Raw genomic sequence first — 17998 nt, 5'->3', positions numbered from 1 at the left:
TGTTTGTTGCTTTGTTTTAGAGAACTTTGGTAACAAACATGAGTGAAAAAAAACACATTAAAAAATACAAGATGCATTCACATTGAAAACCATGTACAATATACATGGCCGTCTTTCCGACTGGGCACGATGGGCAGTTGCCCGGGGGGCCAGCGGACAAGGGGGCTAGAGGCAGGACTCCGATAAAAAAATAATAAAAAAAATTACCTTTTGCGGTCACCCCAGGTGATGATCCGGCTCACTCCCTGATTCCCTCTTCAGTGATGCGCTCACAGTGAATGTCTTCACGCCCGACATTCACTGCGAGCACAGCATGGAGGAGCACAGAACAGTGATGAAGAACAGAAGAGGATTCGACTCGAAGAACAGGGCGATTGAAAGGTAAGTTAAGGGGAATTAAAAAATATAAAAAAAAGTGATATATATATGTGTGTGTGTGTATATATATATATATATATATGTTAAAAAAAAAAGTGATATATATATATATATGTGTGTGTGTAAAAAAAAAGTGATATATATATATATATATATATATATATATAATCACTTTTTTTACACATATATATATATAGGGGCCCTGGTACACTGCTTTGCCCGGGGGCCCATAATGTTGTTAATATGGCCCTGACAACATAACATTCAATATTACATTTTATATAACAAAAAAAGGGGAGGGGATAGGAAGGGGGTAGTATCACTTATAAAATTCAGGGTATTGGTAAGAAAGAAGGGGGCACAAATTAATGTGTGGTCAGAACACTGGGAGTATGGGGTTATTACTCAAGGGTCAGTTTGGTGGTGAAGGGGATTAGTCTACATACATAGCCAGGGTGCCCAAATCCGGTGAGACTTATCTTTAACATGTAGGTGAAAGGTAATCTTTTCCATACACGCAATAAACCAAATAAGAAGGAGAGAAAAAATAGTTTACAGAATGAAATAATCTAAACTTTTCCTTACAATTTATGTTTTCAATGTTAAGGTTCATAGAAGGTTCATAGTTTCAATCCACACTATCCAGTCCACAGGAAATGTTACCATTGCTGCTAGGTAACCATAAAATGAAAAAAAAACTACCGAGGAATTTTGGAATGATAATCATTTGCCTCCACCAAAATGGCCGCTGTGCCCCGATAAGCGCGGACAGCGAGGGTGGGCTTCAATTTACGGATCCCAGTGAAGAGGCCAGCCTCGCGCTGGCCTGGTGCCCTCGCGCCATCATCTCTTAGGTACCCGGACAATCCCGGTGACAGCAGGCCCGTGTCACGTGACGCAAGTTAGTTGCTAAGCAGGAGCGGCTCCTGGCAACCTGCGCCCACAATGCAGCGGGGCAGCACCGGGAGAAAGATGGGGGTCAACAAACAGGTAACGGCGAATTGGGATTATTCACCGGACCCCGAGCAGCTATTACTAAGGCGGATATAGACAATATTGTAGTAACAGTGTCTGAGCTATGCTTCTCGGACAAGCAATGTTATACTGTGCTGCTGTGTATGTATTGGGATGATCTGCAGTAAGCAATGCTGAATACATTCACATTGATTTGATCAGGCAGGAAATATATTTTATAAAACAAATATTCTGCTTTGCAAATAACGACTGCAGCGGTAACATTCATCACAGCCAGTGCTGAAAATGTATTTACCTTTTCTGATTTATATTTTGCGTTTTCTGTACAATGTCATATGTTTGTTATATCAGTTGCCACTTGCTGGGTATTCCTTTGGTTTCAAATATATTTTGTCCCGTCCCTGTACAGCTGGGTACACAGCTATACAATCTTACTTCAGATGTAATATCTTTAATGATGAGAATTTGTCAGGATGGCCGAGTGGTCTAAGGCGCCAGACTTTAAAGTGATCTTTAATGATTTCATCGACTGAAAAGTCCCGATGACCATGTTGATTCATGCCTGCACAATTTACCGTCAGATCTGTGATCTTCATCTGTCGTAAACCAGAGCCATAACTAATAAATAGAATTCTAGCACTTGGGGTGAGAAAGACAAATGCCGCCCCCCTAGCCATCAATTTTAACCAAATGAACCTAAAATATTCCTAAATTGCGCCCCCCCTCTTCAGCGTTGCGCCCTGGGCGGTTGCCCCTGTCACACAGCCCTGGTCATAACCATCTGCTGAAAAGATCGTTCGCACTCTACAAATATACAGAGGAACTATCAGAAGTGTTGGACAGACGGTTTTGCTTGACATCATTCCATCATGGATCGTGATTTTTAGGAAGTTTGAAATGAAACGGTGCAATGTGTTTGGTACTAATATAACATGATCGTGGAAGAATACACACTTTTGAAATATAGGACCAAACGGTCATTTATCATGTGAGCTGCACACGATCATTGCATAGGTGTGTACCCAGCTTTATAATCGTCTGATACTGGCGTTCGTTCTGTATTACCCTCTGTAAGTATTGTTTTGTTTTCAGGTTGTGTCTGATCATGAGATTCGAAACACCATCTTGTTCAATGTATCGAAAAATGAGAGCGGAGGTTACAAGTCTCTACAGAAAAGACTGAGAACTAACTGGAAAATACAAAGGTGACAAGTGCTGGGCTTTTAGTTTTAGAATTAATTCCATACTTGCCTACTCTCTTGGAGTTTCCGGGAGGCTCCCAAATTTCGGGGAGTCCTCCAGGACTCCCGGAAGAATAGGCAACGTCCTGGACGTGATGGAGTTGGGGCTGAATGACGAGATTTTTAAGCCCTGCTATGAAGTTTCATTCATTTTGGCATTTCCTAGCAGGGGGTGGAGCTACGGTGACACTATGGAGTCACTATGTCCCCTACCATCCTGTCACATGACTTTTCTTACGCGATCTCTCGGAGGAGGAGTTTGAAAAGTAGGCAAGTATGATTAATGCTTGTTTACACTACCCGTAGATTTGTCTGGTGTATGTCTAACATCATCATCTCATGGCTATCTAAACAACACAATATCTTTTTTGACTGAAAGGAGTTTTGTCTAGAGGTTATTTACGATGTACAAAATGGGAGAGATGGTGTGCAAAATCTTCTTTGTTGATATCACACTCTGCAATATGCGCTGGTGCTCTTTGATTTCTGCCAGTGTGCATGGGTTTGTGTAGTAAGGTGGTGCTTGCATTGATCAGTCTATGTGAGGAATTGGTCAGGGCAAGGATATTGGATTTAATTTTGCAGACAGAGATTATTTAAATGCGAAAAGTAGACAGAGTGCAATTTTAGGTGCATTCCTTGCTTTGCAGAAAGTCCCACAGCCAAACTGAGAAGCCTTATTCAATGTAATGAGTGGTTCTATAGTGGTAGGAGTTGGACTTTGAAATGACATTTGCATTTTTGGTACAATGTGCCTCAGATTTTTCTCCCTCCCTGCAAATCTAGATGTCCTTACACTTTGCAAAATGTATATTATGTAACTATGGCAACTGATGTCCCTTAGGTTGTAGACTGTGTAGATAATGTTAACTTTGTTCTTAAAAATCCCTAATTTGTTCCAACCATATTCTCTCTTATCCCCTCAGTTTGAAAGAAGATATTACAGCAGAGAAACTGATGGGAGTCAAGCTATGGATCACTGCTGGTCCTAGGGAGAAGTTTACAGCTGCTGAGGTGAGCTATGATTTTCATGTTCCAAGTCAGATTTGTACCCAACAGTGCGGTGGTAGTCAGTTTAACAATACTGACTACCCCGACACTGAAGAAGACGACATGAGGACTTAGATTCCATACTGCAGCGACCTGAAATAAAAACAACTTACCAGGATGCAGATGACTTGATGGGACGACTCGCTCTGTTGCCGACTCTACAAAATGACGTCATCTGAAACCACGACTTGTGTTAAAGCGGCGATGGACGCACCCGCCTGTCATTAATGTCATGTAAGTATTATTTTAGGTGTTAGGGTTAGGAGTTAAGGTTAGGGTCAGGACTAGGGTTAACCTTAAGGTTAGGGTTAACTCTAATCCTAACCCTAATACCCCTAACCCCTAAAATATTACTTACATGACAATAATGACAGACGGGTCCGTCCATCGCCGCTTTAACACAAGAGCGAGTCGTCCCATCAAGTCATGTGTATCCTGGTAAGTCGTTGTTTTTTTCAGGTTGTTGTAGTATGGAATCGGAGTCCTCATGTCGTCTTCTTCAGTTTTGGGGTAGTCTGTACCGTTAACAGGTACTACACCCCAACAGTGAGCTATAACGAGTGATGTAATAAAATCAGTGGCGTCCATGAGACCCAGAAAACATTTACTGTTATTATTGTTTATTTATATAGCGCCACCAATTCCTCAGCGCTGTACAGATAATATTTGGCACATCAGTCCCCGTCCCATTGGAGCTTACAGTCTAGATTCCCTAGCACATGCTCACAAAGACATTGGCTCACTCACTAGAATTAATTTTGTCTACAGCCAATTAACATACCCACATTATTTGCAATTGTCCTCTACTGCCTGATTCAGCTACCCCTATCCAGTCTCTCTACTTTCAATCCTCTCATATCACATATCTTCATCCCTCCATGCACTGCACTCAGTCACCCTTCTCCTACTTGGCTCCCCTTTCTCCAACACCCCAGCTCTACCCTTCCAACCATTTTTTCTCTTAGTACTCACTTTCTTGCCTGGCTGTACCCACAAAATGCTCTGCTCCCCACTCAACTTTCTTGCCGACCTATACAAGCTGGATCTACACTCATACCAAATATGACCCATATATCACCCCCACTCCCCCACCTCCTAATCCTGGCTGCTGGTGACATCTCCTCCAACCCCAGTTCCCACTATATGCTCATGCTTATACTTCCCACCCACCCACCACTTACCTCCCACCTCTTACCTCCCACCTCATTCACATCACTCTGCTTCCCCTTTAACCTGCACATTATGGATGTCTGCATCACCCAACCCCTGCACTAAACTTTGTTGCCTAATTCAAAGGCAAGTTCAACACCATCCGTCCTGAAATCACCTTTTGCCAGACGCACACATTTCTTCTTCTTTCTTTCAAATGTTTTCGTCATTCTATCATTCAACAGTTTGAATCCCTGAAGCTATTCCTGGAGAAAGGTGGTGACATCCTGGTAATGCTGGGAGAGGGAGGAGAGACCAAATATGATACCAATATCAACTTTTTTCTGGAGGAGTACGGCATAATGGTCAACACTGGTAAGAGTCCACTGGGTCATTTTTCTCCTTCTCTTTTTATTATTATCTTCCAATAATACTGTGGATTGAATACAATCTATGAGAAGTTAGCAGTTAGAATATCTGTTTCCTTTCTTTCAGTGATTTTCTTTCAATATCGTGCTAATCTTATTTTGGGGATCTATATACCGATTTAGATGCATAAAAAAATAGAACATATTGTGGGACGTTTATGAACTGGAAAAGATGCAGAGCATCTGTTAATGTGGTCTGGTGCCTATTTTTCTATAAAGCTCTTATATTTGAGCATGTGGATTATGTTCTTGATGTATAGCTGCTCAGATGGTTAGGCCACATCGGAGCAGAGCTGTATTAACATATATTGTTCTTTCTGGGCTGTAGCCCAGGGGGCCCTCGGGCAGCCGGGAACCCCAACAAAGATTTTTACTTAAGGCCGGTGATCGGGTCCCATTCATTCAAGTTAGACAGGCACAGCTAACAGTAAATCTGATGCTGTTAGCTGCCCTGCTGTCACTGCGGCGCAGTGCGTAGCGTGCTGCTTAGTGAAGAGGTCTTGTGAGACTATGACATAGTCCCACGAGACCACCTCACTGACCAACACACTGCAGACCATGCCCGCACTGACAGCAGGGCAAGAAGAAAGAAGAGGTGCCGCCCCGGGGCCTGCAGCGAAGAGGACCAGGTAAGTCTCTGTGCATGGGGGTGAGCAGAGGTGATACACTGGGCTGAGGGGGGGGGGCCTTTACAAATTACAGAGGGCCTCTTAGTCCAGGGGCCTACATTGACTTAATCCGACCCTGCATCGAAGTGCTGCTTATTCAGTCCTTCGATGCTCCCACATGGTGAAACGCATCCTATTATTGGCTGAGCACCAATTACTGCAGCCTCCCAGATGGTGTAGAATTCTGACTATGTTGCGTGACCAAAAGCCTGTGCGGACTTCTGATAAATCAGGAATGCCTCATAATATGCACTGAATCCTGTTCCTTGAAGTTAATTAGTGTATCTGGTCCTGCAAAATTATTACTTTTTTTTATTATTTGTAATCCGATTCAGACGAATTACTATAGTAATTGCGCATTCTTCATAAAACCTTCCCAGATAGGTATGCTCATCGTAAGGAGCAATGAGTTGCTGTGCCCACAATCATTCCCACCTTACTGTGCCATCTAGTCACATGTCCGTGTAACATAGACACTCAGGCCTGGCCCTAGTATGGCAGATTTGCTTATCATGTTGTTTATAAGGTTTTCTTGTGTCTGATGGTTTGTAATTCAATAATGATTTTAATGTAAGTTCTTAACCCTATCCATACTGGTAGTTGAAGAGCAGGTGTTTTGCCACTCTCATACCTGCCAGCATTAAAAAGCTGTGATCATTCTTAATTATTGGTAGATACATTTTATTCAAGTAGATACTAAATTGGTGAAGGCTAGAGCCATGGGGCCCTGCAGTGATGATGTGAGCGAGGAGGCACCAACATTACAAAAATGTAAGTTCAGGCCAGGAACAGTGTAGGGAGAAGCGGTTCCTTCACAGCAATCGAAGGCACTATTTACATTTTGTGATGGTATAGTGCATTGGTTTGGTCTTATTTTCCAATAAGACACGCTCCAATTTTCAACCATCACGGTGGCTTAGTGGTCAGCACTTCTGCCTCACAGCGCTGGGGTCATGAGTTCAATTCCCATCCATGGCCTTATCTGTGTGGAGTTTGTATGTTCTCCCCGTGTTTGCATGGGTTTCCTTCGGGTGCTCTGGTTTCCTCCCACACTCCAAAAACATACTAGTAGGTTAATTGGTTGATATCAAAATTGACCCTAGTCTCTCTCTGTCTGTGTGTGTGTATGTTAGGGAATTTAGACTGTAAGCTCCAATGGGGCAGGGACGATGTGAGTGAGTTCTCTGTACAGCGCTGCGGAATCAGTGGCACTATATAAATAAATGATGATGATGATCAATATGTGAAAAACATATTTCTCATCCGGTAACCTGGTGTACACGTACAAAACTACACCCAAAAGAGTATTCAGTAGCAGCTAGGCCTTAAATTCTGTTGGGTTACAGTGTTGTGGAAGGAGGATGGGTGCCTCTAAGGAGACTGTTAAACACGTCGTCATGTCATGAACATGAGCACTTTCTTCTCTATTTTCTTTTGAAGACTCTGTCGTAAGAAATGTTTACTACAAATATTTCCACCCCAAGGAGGCGCTCATCTCCAATGGAGTGTTAAACCGGTAAGTCCATTAACGCATAGATATAATAAGCAATATAAGAAGGCTGGTTCCTTTGTATGACACATCACATGCTATGGTAATAAATGTCATAAAAAGAGGGTTTCCGCTTTAAATAGCACTTGCACTAAATCTCCTGTCTTCACAATAACAAGACTTTGGTTGTGTTCTCCCTACATGCCCATCATTCACTTTAGATAGTGCTGACCTGGCACACTCCTATCGCTGAGTGTTCTGCTTTCCCTGCTGCACATTGACGCTGGTTACAGCTGCTGTGTCATATCTCCCCTGCTATGTAGAGACGCGAGCAGTGATGTAGATGATCGGCATACATCCAAACTGTATGTGACCAATGACCCGTATAGGTCATTGGTACGGCCTCATCTAGAATACGGTGTTCAGTTCTGGAGGCCATATCTCCAGAAGGATATAAGTACATTAAAATGGTGCATGGTCCACAGCACAAAACTTACCCAGAAAGACTAAAAGATCTTAATAATAGATCTTAAAAAATTCAAATATATCAAGGGTTTGAACAAGGTACAGGAGGGAAACCTTCCTCAAAGAAGAGAATTACTAGAACACGAGGACATGCGTTGACACTGGGGGGAAGTAGGTTCAGAGGGAATTTGAGGAAGAGCTACTTCACAGAAAGGGGAGTGGATAAGTGGAATAGCCTCCCATCAGATATGGTAGAGGCTAATACAGTAAAACAACTTAAACATGCTTGGTATAGACATAAGAATATTCTTACATAGAAATTAGAATTAAATAGGGTTGGAGGTTACCATAGATTAAAAATAGGCAGACTAGATGGGCCAAATTCTATGTTCTATGTTTATTATAGCAGCTATTTATAGTGGGAAAACACATACATTGTCAGCCTGGTGTGATAAAACAAGCGTCATTTGTTTTTGCTGTGATTGTTAACCTTGCAAGTTAAAGCGGCACTGCCACTTTTTTATTATTTGTCATTACGGCTTTAACTCTCGGACCCATATTTACCTAAGAGGTGATTCTGTCATGTGATCAAAGTACAAACGATAAGTGCAGATCTTAATGATGTGTCTGGGAGATCATTGTGTTCTATTTTATTTCTGCTTGTATGTTAAATTGTATTTGTGCTCTCAAATGGATGGTGAGAACTTAAATATTTCTTGGAGGGAAAGGGGGTGTCTCAAGCAATTAAATAGGCTTAACGGAATTCATTTTTTTACACTTTTACTTCCCTTGCTGGCTATGTAAGCACTGAGTGAAACGTGTACAGACATTGCAGTCCTCTGAGCTACCTGCATGGCAATGTGATGGGTCAGCAGACCCTCATCTGTATGCAGATACCCTGCCTCCCTGAGACGATGTAATGTGATATGTGTATACACATATTTAATAAATATATCCTAATCTAGAATGCACTAGATGCATAACTGGAATCTGATTGGCTGCCATAGGCAACATCTCCACTATTGCATTTTAGAAGGTTTACTAAATTTACCCCTACCTGTTTACAAATAAATATCATACAGCTGAATTAGAAGAAATGAGCCCCAGTCCCCCATCCCTACTCAAAATTACTATTTTTGAGGTGATAATAAACAAACAAAATGATCATCATATACCTACAATAATGGACCTTCATATATCAACAAATAAGTCAGAAGAAATACCGCTATAAAACACGCTCTATAAATATCTATACATAGTTTAGGTTCAGATTTTGGAGTTTCTGCAACTTTTTAAACCAAGCCATACATAGGCAAACCGAGGGAGGGGGGGGGGTGTTCCTAGTGCCTGGAAACCCCCCTCCAAGCCTGGGGCACTGTACAGTTGAGGTGGCTGGACCCTGCTCCCGCTTTACTCAGCCCTGCTTGAAAAGGGAGAGCTTCATGTACCTAACAGTAGCGCACACAGCATTGCCCATGTATATTATGGGAATAAGAAGAGTTGGAGAGCAGCCAAGCACTGTCTAAAATTATAGCCACGCCCCAATGCATGCTGGTCACGCCCACTGGCGGTGTGGTGTGGAAACCCCCCTCTACGAATCCTGCGTTTGCCCCTGCCATACTTTTTTTTTTTTTGTTTTTGTTTTGTTTTTAATTGATTGTATTATATTAGCCTGCTGACCTTTGTGTGTGTTCATATATGCGTTAAATATTTGATTCTTTACAGCATAAAAGACCTCTTTGTACAATAATTTCACTATTCAAGCTCAGGTTGACTTTTGTAATTTACAGTTGTTTATGTATAATTTCTGAATCTTACGAATAAGCAATACACAAAAAATACAAAGGGCTTTGTCTACAAATGGCATTATAAAGAACATCCTAGCCAATATTTGTTTTAAGAAGTATACTTGCATAATGTTAAGTGTAGACACAATAAATATAATTGTTATTTTACATATTTACACTATGCACTTTCACCTGCGCTGAAATTGTCTGTACATGAATATGGGGTACATGTGAACAAGGCAATAACAGCGCCATCTGCTGACTGAAGTGGTACTGCAACAGATTGATTCTCCGGGGTATAGCCAAATCCTTAACTCTTACTATGCCTAAAGAAACATTACAGAATATCAACACACCAAAGAGTTTGCTGTTCTGCTCCACAGGAGGTTTCTGTCCTCCCCGACCTCGCTCGTAAATATACTTCTAATAGGGGTATATTTACTAAACTGCGGGTTTGAAAAAGTGGAAATGTTGCCTACAGCAACCAATAAGATTCTAGTTATCAATTATTTAGTACATTCTACAAAATGACAGCTGATTGATTGCTATAGGCAGCATCTCCACTTTTTCAAACCTACAGTTTAGTAAATATACCCCTTTGAGTCTAGTAGTTTTCAGTCGTGTCCAAAAGACTAAAAAATTGTGAAGTCAGATTTGTTTTTTTTTTGTTTTTTATTCACAGACCTGTAGAACCAACACCTTACTACATGTCTCATAACATTCTTTTAATGAGCTGGGCTGTTGTCACCACAGTCTTTCCGCATTAGTTTATGTGGAATCTCCTATTACTGCTCTCTCTTGTTGGGCGACCCTGCATATGCCATTACTATTTATCTGCGGCTTCCCAGTTGCCTCCATTCCCCTGCTCACATCACGAGACAGCCCCTGTTCTATGCAACGCTATCCTCAATTACACAGTCCCATAAGTGGATAGGTCACTGCCTCCTATAAGATCAGCTCACTAAACTCATTCATCTAATGATCTGGCACACGTGAAATCTGGGGACATCCGCATAACTCAGAGACGAGGCATGATAACTTGTGCCCAAACCTTAATCAAAGACCACTTAAAGCTTATAACCCTTCACTTTCTAATTACTGAGGTTGGAATTATAAAACGAAAGGCAATAGCTTTGGGAGGAATAATTCAAATGTAATCACACGTTTTCTTCAATGAAAACTATTGTTTTAGAAACACCAGTGGCAGATACTGTCATGAAGTATTTGTATTTGATCATGAAGATAATGGGGTATTTTGCATGTTAAATAATAACTCATGTTTTATATTATTTTTTGTAACAGAGAGGTGAGTAGAGCTGCTGGGAAGAATGTATCTGCAGTAATGGACGATGAGAGTGGAGGAAACCATTCACAGTGAGTCCTATGAACAGAGGATATCTAAATGTCTTTACAAGAAGTGCAGGGAAGTGTTTGACTAGTAACAGCACAGTATATGAATTTGTGATCTAACATGATCAGTCCTCCTATTTTTGTCTCTTCCTTTTATCCAGTCCTATCCTCCATTCTTTATATCTAATAATCTTATTTAATCAGCTATCTTCAACACATTACTCTTGATTCATGTTTCACCTCTCTACAATACCCTCTGCCCAGTAATGTTCCTCCTACCTCTTAAGCTGGGTACACTGTTTTCGTCCAATAATCGGCTCAAACAGCCGACATACGACCGCTCGTTCAAAAGTCAGGTCAGTGTGTGCAGCGACACGATGGTCGAACGTCTGCCCAAATGGACGATTATCGCCTCATTTGGTTGGTCGTACCGTTTAATATTTTCGTTCCAATCTCGTTTCCGCTGTGTAGTGTGTATAAACTTCCGACCGATCCACAACAGCGAGTATGAAATTACAGTCATTGCTCACGACAACATGGCTGTAAAAAGTCGCTAAAGGGACGTCCGCTCTTCCCTTTATCGTCCTAAACAAGGCTAGTGTGTATGCAGTCCGTGGACCGAGCGATCGGACCATCGGTCACATGTAAAATCGCTCGGCATAAAAAGTTGGTCGAAATTTCTGTAGTGTATACCCAGCTTTACTGTCCATTACAGTATTCAGTATAATCATTCTCCACTCTTACAGGGGCCTGACATTTGTTTACCCATTTGGTGCCACACTTAATGTTATGAAGCCAGCAGTGCCTATATTGTCCACGGGATCCGTTTGTTTTCCACTGAACAGACCCATCATGGCCTTTTATCATTCCAAGGTAATAATACATGGGTTATACAAACAAGGAACAATGCATGGTTTACCAGCTTTGTTTCTGACTGTAGATATTTTGTATCGTGTGTACCTTGTGTCCACTTGTTCTACATTGTCTGCCACTCAAAGGGGGAATTCAATTGGATACGTTACTAGTGAAGATACCGGGGCCCACGCACTCTGTCCGTTAGTACGGTAATTTTAACACAGATTTATGCTTGTGGGACTCAAAGCTGCAAGCCGAAATCAGCGTTATAATTACCGTGCTAGCGGTAATAATGCGCTACAACTACTACCGTAGTAAGAGTAGTTGCACGCGCCGCGTTACTTTCATGAGTAACGCGACCAATTGAATTCCCCTGAAAGAGTCAAATGATCAAATACTAAGCTTGAGCAGTTTGGAAAGCTGAAAAAAAGTCTCATAACCTTCAACATCACTGTTGAGAGAGAAATGAACTTATTTTGGTTTGAATCTACAGGTGGAACGATACACACCAGAAAAAGCAATATATGCACTGAGGCTCACAATCAAGAATCTATATTTGCTCTTCTAACTAACTGATGTTTCAGATGATATATTAATCTCACAATACCGGCAAAAGTATAAATATTTACTGTCTGACATATTGCTGCTCCTAATATTCACATATGCAAATATTACTATATTGCACTGTGCAAATTGTAATTAATCATTGTCCTTAACCATAATGATAGAATTATAGTGGCAAGGCCAGTAATTGGGCATTCAAGTACATATATCCTCCTCATCATCATCTATTTATATAGCGCCACTGATTACGCAGCACTGTACAGAGAACTCACTCACATCAGTCCCTGCCCCATTGGAGCTTACAGTCTAAATTCCCTAATATAGACACAGACAGAGACCGAGAGAGACTAAGGTCAATTTAATAGCAGTCAATTAACCTACTAGTATTCAAACTAATATCACATAAAGCAAAAGGACAGCGCAATAAATAATTTTCACATATTTTACAATCAAATAATTTAAAAATGAAAGCGGGATCATACTATCTACATAGTAACATACTAAATGGGATACAGTGTTAAGAGAAGAACACAAACATAACTCTCAGCCAAATGACTGCATAACTTTAGTAAACTGAACACCTCCATAGAAGCAAAGTATTGAAATATATATATATTTTATTACTCTTTGGACTATATTTACATGTGTGAGTATTCTGTGTTCTTTCTGCCTGCCTCAGCGCTCCTGTTTATTCCCTTTTATAGTGGAACACTGTCTGTCATCTCGCCCTTTGTACATTATTACTTGTTTTTAAATCAATTATCTCTTTTAATTGCTTTATATGCTAAAACTGGCAGCCGTTCTCTACTGTTACCGCTGAGTGAGTTGGCTTTCTGCTCTGGGCACTGATTAATATACACTTTATTTATTTGTATTTTTCTCAGACACATGGGGGCAAACTGGCTGTGGTGGGATCCTGCCACATGTTTAATGATCAATATCTGGACAAGGAAGAAAATACAAAGATTCTGGTGAATTATTATTGATTTGTCTTTGTTATTTATTATAACCAACACATGAAGAGATACACCATTGTTGTTGTGTTCTGCAGAATTTCTGTGATGTACTTGTCATTGTCAATTAATATAGAAGCAACCAAATAATTCCTTTTTGTGGGGGACAGCAGGGGCTTGTTGTCTATCACAATGGAATACGTTTGGCTCTGCACCCTGTTACTGCTTATACCCAGCCAAAGATGCCCATCATGGATGATATAGCGATGGCTTCTGCATTTTGTAGAGGTAGTTAATTCCCAAGTGCAGCTGCTTTTGTGTATACCATTGGCTGATCCTTCTAAATATAAGAGAGAGGCGCAGGGGCAGACCTTGACTTACCATTACGGGGGACGGAGGTGCCGTCATTGTCGGTGGGCCTTGCTCCCCCTCCTTCAATGATTACTGGGGTTGACTGCCTGAGGCCACACACTACATACATGTGCCGTGCGGCAGAGAGACTAGGCACACCAGCTACAGTTTCACCTATTACTCCCGTATTAGGCTACGTAAATATGCTGTCTTCAAAAGGCACATTGAATGGGGGATACATGTTTGCACTGTAAACTATAATTGTATTGAGTGACCACCTGAAATTGTGCAGCATAATTCTGTATACAGCCACAACTATCTTGAGAAAAATAGGCTCAGAGGAGAGGGGGGCGGCAAAGAAAGGACAGAAAGATAAGGCATAAAACATAGTGTTTATGTATGTGGTGGACCTGCTCTCAAGAACTAAACTTGTATACCCTTTCCATTATAATAAAAAAAATAAGACAAAGTTGCTGGTGATTTTCTCCTGGCTAGTGGACCCTGATTATGAAGGAACATGAGACACTCCACCAGTCCACCAAATCTCCCTGACCTCTGATTTCTTGTGCTATGACAGGACGTGCTCATGCAGTGGCTCACTACTAATGACGTCAAGCTAAACCAGATTGATGCAGAAGCCCCTGAGGTGAGTGTGGGAGAGCTTACCTAATGTCATTTAGCAATGTATGCATGGGGTCACATCTGAGTGAGCCTTTCCATACTTCCAGGTCTCAGATTACACCATGCTTCCCGACACCAACAAATTATCCCAGCGCCTGCGGGTCTGCCTGCAGGAAGGAGAGGAAAATCCTCGAGATTTCACTACACTATTTGACATGAGCATCTATCAGCTGGATACTTCTTCTCTAGCCAAAGTCATCAAGTGGGTGATCCCATTATCAGTCTCCATGTTGCTCAGACCTTCCCTTCTCAATGTGTTGCCTTACAGTAATACAGTGGATTCCAAACTTTTTAAGTTCAAGGCCCCCTTAGGATCTCCAAAAAATTTCAAGGCACCCCTAAGCCAAAATTATTACCAAGTAGTCCCCCACCTTGCTTACCACTGGCCCTGCCTGAGGCACCCCATGAGATCTCCAAGGCACCCCAGGGAGCCTAGGCGCACAGTTTGGGAACCACTGCAGTAATGATACTGTTATCCTGTCTTTCAGTTATTCTCTCTCTCTCATCCTCACACACTCTCTCACCCTCTCTCACTCATGCACTTTCTCTCACTCACACTTACACACACACTCTCACTCGCACTCTCACTCACTCTCACACACACACTCTCTCTTTCTCCATCACACTCTCATTCACTCTCTTACGTTACAGAGCCTATGAACAGCTCAATGTGAAGCATGAGACTCTGCAGCTTATCCAGCCACAGTTTGAGAGCCCACTGCCTGCGCTGCAACCTGCTGTAAGTATCTTGTGTGTGTCTGTGAGGATAGATCTATTGGAACCTTTAATTTCCTGATTGTGATGGTTACATTATAGCTTTTTAATTGTTCTGCAAGCCGCATTATTCTTTCCTTTTTAAACGGCAGTCTCACACCTCCCGAAACTGCTAATGTAACAGGAATTTGCTTTAATTGTTACAAAGGGAAGACTGCAATATAATATACTAGGCAGGGTTGATCAAATCTCCCGCGTTGGCACTTGCCAATGGATACATTTACTTTAGCAGACCATTTGAGTATTGACATTACTTACGTGAAAGCTAAGGGAAGCATTATCTACAGGCATTAAGACTAATTACTCATAAAACTGAAAATTCAGTGTTTATGTACAACCGTTGCTTGTATGAAAAAAGGCTGTGACTCTTCTACAGAGATGGCCTTACTCCATACAGGCTGCATATTGTTCATCAACCGCATGCTACCTGGAAGAGCGAGGGGTAACCTCCCTGGCCTTCCACTGATATTGGGAGACCCACTGTAACTGGTGCCTCACTACAGCACAGGTATGTGATATTTTGCCTTTATGTTTTGCTTATCGAAAGTCACCCACAATGGAATATTCAACTTGGAGTTATCCTTAAATGGACACTTTGTTTTGTTGTTGAAAAGGTGATTTCAGATTTACAGGTTTTCTCTAACCCAGCAGCAGTAATTATTGTATATAGATAGATATCTACAACTGTTCTGTGTTCCTGACCAGGTGTTTCCTCCGTCATTTCGGGAGCTTCCCCCACCAGCCCTCGACCTCTTTGACTTGGATGAGAATTTCTCTTCGGAAAAATCCCGTTTGGCACAGATCACAAACAGATGTGAGTACTTGACCTTGGAAGAGGTTTGTATATGGGGCAAAAAAAAGATACAATGTTTTTAGAGTATCTACTGATGGGTGCTTTTGTATCTGCAATGCCGAGGAATAAGCTATTTAGTGGCTGTGTGGAGAACATGTGTCCCAAACTAAAAGTTAATAGAGCATAGATATGAGGATAATGACTAACAAAGCTATGGATAGATGTCCCTTCACTGCTTTGCAAGACTCTTTTACGGAAGCTTGAGGCTTGCTTGCCCATAGGGCAGCACGGTGGCTTAGTGTTTGGTCAGCACGGTGGCTCAGTGGTTAGCACTTCTGCCTCACAACACTGGGGTCATGAGTTCAATTCCCGACCATGGCCTTATCTGCGAGGAGTTTGTATGTTCTCCCTGTGTTTGCGTGGGTTTCCTCCCACACTCCAAAAACATACTGGTAGGTTAATCGGCTGCTAACAAAATTGACCCTGGTCTGTCTGTCTGTGTCTGTGTGTATGTTAGGGAATTTAGACTGTAAGCCCCAATGGGGCAGGGACTGATGTGAGTGAGTTCTCTGTACAGCGCTGCGGAATTAGTGGCGCTATATAAATAAATGATGATGATGTTGTTACGGCACATGTTGAATGGGCTCTCAAAATTTTTGGCACTTCATTCCCATTCTTCGTATGTCTGTATAATTACTTCTCGGATCCATCTGAAAATGACTTGTTTAGAAGCAGCATGCCCTGTCTGGGGCCCTGTAGGAACCCACAAAGAGTTGTGCCTTATCTGCATAGATATGCTTACCGTTTCCTGTAAATACTGAATAACACACATTTTCTTCTCCATCCTTGTTCCGCTTAGACCATTCACCCATGTGTGCTGTAGCTGCATCTCTCCTTTAGACAGATGCTCTCAGCATTGATTTTGCACTGCATTCACTTGTCACACCAGAACAGAGGTTGATGAAGACACGCGCACACACTCTTACTTGGGTATTGATTGGTTGATAAATGTTACTAGGTCTGAAGCTTTTAAAGTGGGCAGCAAACACAAAATGATATAGCTCACAAGTCCTCTATTGATGACCTTACAGCATACCAAACACATGAAGTACACCGAGAATTAAACTGCACTTGTTTGCTCTCCCTTCATGCAGGCACAGAGGACGACCTTGAGTTCTATGTACGGAAGTGTGGCGATATCTTGGGGGTAACTGGGAACCTGCCAAAGGAGGAACAGGATGCCAAACACATTCTAGAACACATTTTCTTCCAAGTTGTTGAATTCAAGAAACTTAATCAGGTACAAAGTATGTGGCTCGATTAAGGAAATGCACCCAGCCAATTATAGAAGAATTTGGCATGACAAAATTGACAAGCAATTGGGGCTAGGTGCTTAAGTTCTGCACCATTTACATTAACCAATTAGGAAATGTAATTAATGAAATCTATTTTCTTAATTTCAAGGCACGTGTGTGTGTATATGTATGTGATCATGTTCTCTATTTCAGGAACACGACATAGACACAAGTGAGACGGGTTTTCAGAGCAGCTGAAACTCGCCCAATCACCCCTACACCAGTTAAGCATCCCAGAGAAGAAAAAGATTATGAAATATTTATTCATATTTTTATAACCTTTTCCAGTTTGCGTTTCATTCTTTTGATTTGCGTGGAATATTGTAAATATGTTTTTTTTGTATGAGGAAGGTACGGGCTCTGCACTAAACAATAAATCGATTTATATATTTGAAGCTGGTTTCTTGTTTGTGTTGTACTTTAGCACATTAAACGCTCTTGTCAGAAGGGGGTAAAGAGGGCATGATCTAGCCGTGTCTGATGGGTGGTGTGGTACAGTGTGTATTTGTTATGCTAGACAAAGGGAGACTGGCACTGCCCACCTTGGCTGTACTGAGGATACATGTCATATTGTATTAATGTGAGCCTGGGACTACCCGTACTGAAGTAGAAGTTTACCACTGCTGTTCCTGGTATTTTACTGTAGTAACATGCCAGGAATAGCAGTGGTAAAATTCCTCAGGCACATAATG

General features: G+C 41.6%; 1 protein-coding gene across 2 annotated transcripts; it reads left to right on the top strand.

The window, feature by feature from the left end:
* The first annotated feature begins 1112 nt into the window (after nucleotides 1–1112).
* Nucleotides 1113–17701, top strand: IFT52 (intraflagellar transport 52). Of its 2 annotated transcripts, XM_075177602.1 has the most exons (14): nucleotides 1113–1368; nucleotides 2446–2558; nucleotides 3521–3608; nucleotides 5039–5168; nucleotides 7330–7405; nucleotides 10933–11004; nucleotides 11727–11853; nucleotides 13284–13370; nucleotides 14281–14349; nucleotides 14432–14586; nucleotides 15036–15123; nucleotides 15864–15972; nucleotides 17106–17251; nucleotides 17460–17701. In XM_075177602.1, exons 1-14 carry the CDS (start codon nucleotides 1324–1326, stop codon nucleotides 17502–17504), a joined length of 1350 nt encoding a protein of 449 aa, XP_075033703.1. In that variant the 5' UTR covers nucleotides 1113–1323; the 3' UTR covers nucleotides 17505–17701. The 2 variants fall into 2 exon arrangements, with proteins under 2 accessions (XP_075033703.1, XP_075033704.1); XM_075177603.1 differs by lacking the exons at nucleotides 1113–1368; nucleotides 2446–2558; nucleotides 3521–3608; nucleotides 7330–7405 and having other exon boundaries at nucleotides 5092–5168.
* The last annotated feature ends 297 nt before the right edge of the window (nucleotides 17702–17998 follow it).

Source organism: Mixophyes fleayi, chromosome 6 (genome assembly GCF_038048845.1).
Source record: "Mixophyes fleayi isolate aMixFle1 chromosome 6, aMixFle1.hap1, whole genome shotgun sequence".
Lineage (NCBI taxonomy): Eukaryota > Metazoa > Chordata > Amphibia > Anura > Limnodynastidae > Mixophyes > Mixophyes fleayi.
The sequence above is the reverse complement of the archived record's forward strand: the minus strand, read 5'-3'. Positions and strand labels throughout refer to the sequence as shown.

Bases quoted from the DNA above. Each gene is read 5' to 3' on its own strand.
- IFT52 (XM_075177602.1), top strand. From the start codon at position 1,324: ATGCAGCGGGGCAGCACCGGGAGAAAGATGGGGGTCAACAAACAG. The intron at 11,005-11,726 runs GTGAGTCCTATG...CCACTCTTACAG, and splicing joins AGTGGAGGAAACCATTCACA to GGGCCTGACATTTGTTTACC. The intron at 15,124-15,863 runs GTAAGTATCTTG...GTTCCTGACCAG, and splicing joins TGCCTGCGCTGCAACCTGCT to GTGTTTCCTCCGTCATTTCG.